This window comes from Atta cephalotes (genome assembly GCF_000143395.1).
Source record: "Atta cephalotes unplaced genomic scaffold scaffold00097, whole genome shotgun sequence".
NCBI classification, from domain to species: Eukaryota; Metazoa; Arthropoda; class Insecta; order Hymenoptera; family Formicidae; genus Atta; species Atta cephalotes.
This window is the reverse complement of record NW_012130161.1, coordinates 5,596-14,419: the sequence shown is the minus strand read 5'-3', so window position 1 is coordinate 14,419 and position 8,824 is coordinate 5,596. Positions and strand designations below refer to the sequence as shown.

Here is an 8,824-nt window from a genome sequence, read left to right as displayed (position 1 = left end):
CTATAATTTAATGAATGCATTCAGCGGGAGATATGCTAAATAATATCGCTGGCAAAGTAAGTAGCATCGATCATATATAAACTGCACATATAATATATACATTGGTATTGCAATTCTTCATCTAATGCGTTTGTCCAAAATAAAAGCAACACAAATAAATTTTCAACAAGTGCCATAATTATGGTGTTTCGAGCTCTTTAACATTTGTTTTAATTGATCGAAATACAAGACAATTATATGCTTTTATAATGTACTACATATTCTATATCACGTTAATGCTAAATAAATTTTTATTTTTGCTAACTTTATTTATCCAATTCCAGTTTGCAATAATTTTTTCACAATAATAAAAATTTGTATATATATATATTGGATTGTCCGGAAAGTTCGTGCCAATTTTGAAGGAAAATTGAAACGCAGATTTAAATTTTTAATTTCATTTATTAAATTTAAATCTTTTGCGGCACGAACTTTCCGGACGACCCAATAATATAGATATACATATATAAAAATTTATATATTTTAATATAATAAAAAGTGTAATAAATTTAATTTTGAGGCAAGAAATTTATCATTACACTCCTTCAGTTTTGAACATGCAATGGATCAAAAAAGTTATTCTTTTGTATTTTTAACAAGATATACAATAATTATAATGAAAGAAATAATACATCTTACTTCAATAAATTATTGATAATCATCAAATGTTTCTAATTTTTTAAATTTTGACAAAATGAAATAAAATGAAAAAAATGTGTCTTTAGATTGTGTTACACTGTAAAATACATGTTCAACTAAACGTTGCGAAAAAAATAAGTAAAATACATGAACACTAAATTAACATTTTGACAAAATTTTGAAAAAATTATTGAAAACAGAAATTATAAATCGAAAAATGATTTTAAAAATATATATCTACAAGTGTTTATTCTGACCAACAGAAAGATGACATTAAAGTTAAAAGATATTGATATTATTAACAGAATCTGATTCTTCTTTTTTTTTTTGCAGACATTCAACGCATCGTAATATTCCGATGGAAGAACAATTAAAAGCTGTGTAAGCTATATATTAAATATCACTGCAACAAATTCATATCCCATGATGCAGATATGGCAAAACCATATTAATCAATAATGCAGTGTTGATGATTTTGGTAGAGATATAATTTGATCTTCGTTGATTTATGATATAAAAAAGCCTGGGCAAAACTTGCTCGAGTTGAAGGATTGAAGATCAGAGTGAAGTGCTTTTTACTGAATGATGGGGTTTAAGCGATGAGATCTTCGGCGCTGGTGAGATGCTCCAGTTACCTGACAGTCCTCCCCAACGCCACTGGGAATATCGGTTAGTCATCTGATAAATGCACTTTTATAACTTTTTGTTGTGCGCGCACTGCAAGTCACAGAAATAAATGGGATCGGTTCGTTAGCCACCTTTGGTGCTACTTGTTTTATTGCATAAGCATTAAATGTAAATTGTTACGAGGCCTGGACTATACATGTAATATAAACTTCAACCTGTATAATGCATCTCTGTTCAACTGTTATTTGCCCAGGCCTATATAAGGTTCGTAGAATGTAATACATGCTAATAAAATGAAAATGAAACTTAGAAATCATGCTACATGCAATATGGAATAATTAATCAAATGTTCTTGAAACTTCCATGGGTACTTTCTATATAAAGATTATGCATTTCGCAGATTTCCTCCGTATCCATTCTTGGAATGCCAACGTTTTGTAAACCATTATTCCAAGAATGGATCTGGACACGGAGAAAACCCGCGAAACGCATAATCTTTATAATTAATCAAATGCTTTTTTCTTCTTTAAAAATCAGTAAAAGAATAAAACAACAGTTAAACATTTATATAATAACATAAATAATCTTTGTTAATTTAAAAAAAAAAAGTTATAAAATATTTTTAAGATACTTATACATTTGGCTGTTAACAGATGTATATAAATCTATAAAGCTTCATAAATTATATTTCTTATGGTGATAAGTGATGAGAAACATAAGAGAGATGAAAATATAAGATTAGATAGTTGTGTATGGAAAATATACTTGTACATTGACAATAAAGCAAAGCTAAAGAATCAGAAGCAATGGAAATTGGCGGGGTGGAAGAGAGGGAATACTGTAAAAGTTCTTCATTTATACATTAAATAAGCAAGGACGAAAAAACTGCACAATCGTAAATTTAGATCCAAATTCGAGAAAACAGAGACAGTTATTGACTTACTGCCTGAGCGAATAGCGAGTAACTCGGTCTGCCGATCTGAGGATCATATTCATGCGTTGTTGCGGTTGCGATACTGAATGATTGGCAGACGAGTTTGTAGCGTGGGCCTGTGCAGCCATGCAGGAGGTACGTTTTGCCCTTCTCACTGGTTTTGATACGGTTAAAGATGTAACAGGATTGGTAGTAGTTGTATTGTTGTTGATGTTATGACTCTGTGTTGCCGGTTTAGACCTAATACGGCAGGAAGATGGATCACAGCTACTGTTGACCAACCAACTGTTTCTACAATTTCCAAGATAAAGAGACCCTATTTTTTCAGATATGCATGCAATATTGATAATAATATAATTCGTTTTATCAATCTTATATATAAGAAGCATGTGTTAATAAATGTATGTAAGCGTAACTTAGAAGGGAAATGAGCAAATGAATGAAAGATACGTGGATAATATCATGGAAGAAAGAAGAAAGGCAAGATATAGAAAAATACTTTGAATAAAAATAATAAACAAAGTAATGTGAATAGGAAGAGAAATAGATAAATAAATAATTGTTTAACCTTTTCACGACTGTCGTTGCGGTGGATCGTGATAACAGTCTTTTGGTGGGATCTCTTTCTTTATTTCCCACTAGAGCAGTGATGGCTCCTTTTTGACTTCTGGTTTGTAATAAGGGTCCCAAATATGGGCTATAATATGATATGCACATTAATCCCAATTTTAAAAAGACAGAAAGCTCTCTCACTCACTTTCTCTCTCCCCCTCTTTCTACAATAAATATATTTTGTACTTACTGTACAACGGTAGATGTCCCTGTATTTGTATTAAGAGAAGTTTGAGCTGTCGATATGCCTCTTCTTCTAGCTTTAATTCTGCACAATTTATCGCCTTGAGTTAACGTATTATATCTAGCCGTGGCGCTAGCCCCAGCCGCTGGTCCAGGATCGTCCAATTTTATTTCATCCACGCGATGCATTATTCCTGACACATTATCCTCCATCAGGTTCTTTACATCTCCTTGGAAAAAAGCTGCTTTAGGTCTGCCAGCTATCGAATATATCCCATATGCATGCACCGGATTTCCATTTTCAGATTGCAATGGCTCTTTCAATAACGATCGAAGATACATTTCTTTTCTAAAAGACGCAAAAGCATCAGTTTTTTTCTGTTACAGTATAATATAATTTTTAAGACAGTATAATAAAAATAAAAAGAAAGTGACGAATATCTACACATACATTCAAATATATACACACCCACCTCTCCAGCCATTGTTGCTGATGCCCAATTACAGAACCTGGTCTACATATCCTTATCCAAGCGATTGTTTCGTGAGCCGTTAAATGATAATGCTTCATAATGTAGCAACCTATGAGAGAACCCGTTCTACCAAGACCCGCTTTACAATGTACGGCAACCGCGCCACTTGCATTTTCCGCTATTTTGAGAAACTGATGCATTATTGCGTCCGTCGGCGTTGAACCGTCCATAAAGAATAGATCTTTATGAACGAAACCGGCATCGGTGAAGCTCGCTGCATCGTAAACCTTCTTATTAAGCCGTATAATTGTTGTTACGTTATTACGGCGAAAATATGAAAAATACCATTCTGGACCAAGAAGTGGATAACCTATAGAAAAGGTACATAATTCTTGATGAATTATCTTACATAGTCATATAACTATCATATAGTTATTATCAAGCTAGATGATTTAAGTGATAAAGACCAAAAATTAAATGTACAGATAAATTTTTGCTATATACATTCCTTAAAAAAAATCTTTTACTCTTTTGATTTATCGTCACACATTCATCTTCAAATTTGGCTCATACTTGTATGTGTCTCCTTGCTTTTGCGCTCGCAAACACTCATTCCATGGATCTGTTTACTCACCAGATTCCTTTTCATTATTGCATTCTTTTTCATGCACACAATTCTAATACAATTAAAATGGAAGGTACGCACCATCTTCCATTTTAGATCTCGCATGTGGACCACAGAAAGCAATGAACTTTCCAGGAACTATCCAATTTAAATCTCCATTCTCAACTCTTTCAAAGTGTTCATATTCTTTAACACAGAAATCTTCGAAATTAAAGAAACCAAATCGATGGCACTTGTATATAGCACTTAAACAGTCTCTTAATGATATCTGATAACATGGTGGTCCAACCGAAGCATCACGAAACATGATAAACGAAGGACTATTTGGACTTTTAGTTAAACATTCATAAACTTCTTGTGCTGTACGCTTGCAATACAATATCTGAAAATAAAAAATAGATTTTAATGCGATAACGATAAATAAATCTTCTTTTCATAACATTCGCACCTACAGGGTGACAAAAAAGTTTGGTCACAAAGTATTGTGTTTATAAAAATTAAAATTATTAATAGGTAATGCGTAATACAAACTCTAAATACAAACTCTAGAGTATTAATTTTATCTTATTAAAGACTAAAAAATAATAATTAACATTCAAATGGCTTTGATACATTTAGCTTTGAAGCTTTAAAGTGTTTCAGGAAATTAATAATAGCGCATCTTTTCGCGGATAAATTTTACCAGGCAACCAATAAAGTAGTTTTTTTTCAGTAGTAATTCACCAACCAATAAAAATTTTTCAGAATCCCTTTAGAATTTAAAAGTATATCCTAGCGCCGCATCTATTTTACCAATAAAACACAATAAATTTCGTGAAGGATTTCAGAGTTTATGTTCAAAACAAAAAATTTTTAATTGAAATGTTTTTTTATTATTTCTTAGTTCTTATGGCATTTAGAACTGTCAAATATTTGCTCAATATAAATAAACTGTGCAATTTGTACCAATGAAATTGGAGTCTTCAGACTAGTGGGTTGTACAAAGAAATAATATCGAATTCTTAGACTTAAACATCTAATTCAATATAAAAATGTTAAATTTTACAAAAATTTATGCGTACTGTTTGTGTGTAGTTGATAATATACAGTATGCAATGATGCATCAATGTTCACAAATCATGTGTAAGTCACATTTCATTGATAAAATAGATAATATTAACTTGCCTAATAATTCGATAAAACATAAAATTTTGTAGCTATTCTTTTGTCATTCCAAATATATGTTCACTAACAAAAAATCATAAGAGAAAAAAATCTGTATTACCGCATAACTTCCTATAAGAAATGCAGCATTAACTCTTTTCTCCGAATCCTCTATCGTCGTATAATGCACGAGTTTCTTTTTGCTGAGTGCAATGCCCTTTAATTTCTTATTAACTTTTTGGCAGTATCTGTATAGCACGGCCAGATTTAGGGGACCAAAGTCGGAGTAAAAATTTTCATATACCAACTCGTTGTCAATACTGAAGTAGTGGGTGTTTGGATTACTTTTTGGTTTCATTGCTGTTCTTAATGTTATAAAATACAATCGATCTGAAAGAAGAAACAATTTATTCTTCATTTTATACATTAAATAAAAGAAAAACTTTGTTGTGAACATTTAAACAATTTTATACATAAAAATAATGTAAAGCTTTCAGTTGTAGATTGCAATTTTATTTGCAAGACTGCAATGATGATAATGAACGCTATTTTCGAGAAAACATACCAAGAAGATATTTAAAAATCTTAAAAATATGACAATTACGATTTTAAGATAAAATGTAATTTAATGTAATATGAATGCATCGATATGAAATAAATTTACGTATCGTTTATTAAAATTAAAGAGAGTTTTTTTCTATCGAAGACTTCGCAGATGTTTCATTGTAACGAAGCAAAACTGTTAAACGACAGCTCTGACGTTACTTAATCCACAGCCCGTATTTACAACCGGGGGCAAATCACGCGGCCAAGCATACTTTCTCGCAGTCATCAAAAATAGATTCTAATCCAGAACGGATTACCTTTTATGAATTCAGCCGCGCACGCCAAAACCTCGTTCGCGTCCTCCATCGTGATCCAGCAGCGGGTGTACGGCGCAGTAGCAGATACCGATCAGGTGGATCTGTCATCAGCGCGATGTTAATGCAAATTGGAGTAGCGTTCAATTAGCGGCGCGCAGTAAACACGCGAGAGTGGGCGGATAACTAGGCAAAGTCTTCGGATTAATCGTACAGTTGGCGGCGGTCTCTTGGTCTCTGCCTACGCGCGCAAAAATCCGAGGTGCATTACGTCAGGCGAGCGTGTCGCGTCGCGTCGCGTCGCCTTCCCGGCGACACGGCGTTCGCTCTACGCTCTACGCTCTACGCTTTACTGTGTACAATTATGTACACCCACGCCACGATGCCTCCGACAACCGACAACCTCCGTCACGAAAACAGGATGGGACGCTCGTCAGCTCGTATCAGCTCGTATTCGCCGAATCGCCTGTCGCCTGTCGCCAGTCGCAGCAGGCTACGACCGTTACGGAATTCAAACTTGAGAGGGAGAGGTGAAGAACGGAACCGGATTCTGCAATGTTCTGCCAATTGGTGATGGCCGATGGCTGGTACTGCGACTATACGGCCAAACGGCGCTCTATTCAGCTCCGTTCCGCTTTTTTGTCACTTATATTGTCGCCCTCGTTGATTCTGTCGATTCGCGCACATATATATGCCCATATATTATTTCACATTACATCGTCATGATATATCACACACGAGTTTTTTCCTCGTTCTCTTGTCGTTGCCATTGCCATACTCTACTCCCTGACTTGTCACCATTATTCCACATTATCCGCTGAGAAAGTCGAGAGAAGCGCGAATTTTGATTCGACCGCCATCTTATTGTCTGATCGCACAGCGAGATAATAGAGGTTACCTGATAATCGACGATCGATTGCTAAAAATATGCATATAGTAATTATAATTAATACAATTAATTTATATGCGAAAAACTAATTTTTTGTCCTCAATGATTTTAATTTTCTATAAATTTGTTATAAATTTTTAAAGTTGGATGTCTTTACACAAAAATTCACCCAACACTGTATAATTTTTTTATGTTCTTCTCTTCAATAATTTGGAACAAAAGTTATAACTTAATTGAAATACTTAATATTTTTAATAACAGAGTGATAATTGGGGATACTTTCCATTTGATGACACAAAGAATATTGTTCTATTTTTATCATTAGAAAGAATAATATTTATTTCTAGAATGACTGGAATTACTGCTCGATTTAAGATTGTTGGATCTTCGCGCTCTTAAAGTACACCATATTGTTTATGACCATCTGAACGCAGAAAAACTTACTATATTTTTTCTCCCAAAAGAAAAATTTTCCTATTGGAAATTAGTAGCGTTCCAAAAGTAATCGAAAAAAGACATGACGTTATGAATCTGTTTTTTATTGTTGCAGTCTAAACCAGTGCAATAAGTTGAAATGAAACAAATATACATTTGTTTCACTTCATCTTATTGCATTGTGTACCAGTTCAGAAAGTGTATATTCGTGTTACTTAAAATACCCCAAAATTTTTATGTTTAAAACAAAATAAATGTACGTATTCAAATATTGAAGAGAGAAAAAACGAATATTCTAAATATAAAAAGTGCACGCAAACAGGGAATCGATTCTGTATCTTGAAAGATGAAAATTACAAAATTTGCTAAAATTATTGATAATTTTATTGATCAATACTTAGTAAATTTGTAATTTTCACCTCGTTTGAAAATACAGATTCGAACTCCAGACCTATAAATGTCTCTTTGGAAGTTTGCATGCAAATATATTTGCTATAATGTAGGGAACAGAGAACAGAAAATAAGAATTTCAATCTGTCAGAAACTGTGTACAATACATGATTCTTAAGCTGGAAACACAATGAAAAGCACAGACAATAGGGAATAAAATTTTAACTTATCAGAAACCGTTCATTCTGTTATTCATGGTTTCTGATAAGTTAAAATCTCTTATTCTCTGTTCCTATTGCCAGTGCTTTTTATTGTGTTTTCAGTGCTTTATTCTGTTCCTTTTATTGTGCGGAGCACTCCTAATCTCTATCATAGGCCCTACACACAATAAAAGGAATAAGGAATTAGGAATAAAGGATAAACATTTTCAACCTATCAGAAACCGTGTATTCCGTGTATCCGATCTCTAATAAGTTAGGAAAAGAATTGGAAACAGAGAATAAGAATTTTAATCTCCGAAATCATGTATTGTATAATTTCTTCTCTGTTTTTTATTTTCTGTTCCTTTTATTGTGCGAAAAACCCTTAAAATTATTTTTTATTCTTAATTCCTTATTCCTTCTATTGTGCCGATTGTGCGCAGGGCCTTAAAGTTATCTGAGCGTAATTCTTGAACGCAGCCTAGCGTATTTTGTAAAATAGGTTAGTGTTTTAAATGCGCGCGTAAATATTGGAGCTGACGGTGACAATTCAATAATTGTTTTACTCGGTGCTGTTTCCCAGAGACAGGTTGGTAGATTTACGATTGTTAATTATTACTAATTGAGATATGATTTTCAATATTCCGATTCGGAAGTGTGACAAATGTTAAATCACATTTACCTTTTGTATCGTTGCGATACGCAGTATCATATTTGTCACAGTGTTGGTATTTACATTATATAATTTACAGGAGTAAGATAAATTTCAAGCCAA

At 33.1% G+C, this 8,824-nt stretch overlaps 1 protein-coding gene across 1 annotated transcript; it reads right to left on the bottom strand.

The window, feature by feature from the left end:
• Positions 1-1,253: 1,253 nt before the first annotated feature.
• Positions 1,254-6,187, bottom strand: LOC105624933 (dual specificity protein phosphatase CDC14B-like). Its single transcript, XM_012206276.1, has 8 exons — positions 6,139-6,187; positions 5,397-5,665; positions 4,214-4,514; positions 3,508-3,877; positions 3,042-3,383; positions 2,808-2,936; positions 2,249-2,530; positions 1,254-1,335 (listed from the first exon to the last, which is right to left on the bottom strand). Exons 1-8 carry the CDS (start codon positions 6,185-6,187, stop codon positions 1,254-1,256), a joined length of 1,824 nt encoding a protein of 607 aa, XP_012061666.1.
• Between the last annotated feature and the right edge of the window lie 2,637 nt (positions 6,188-8,824).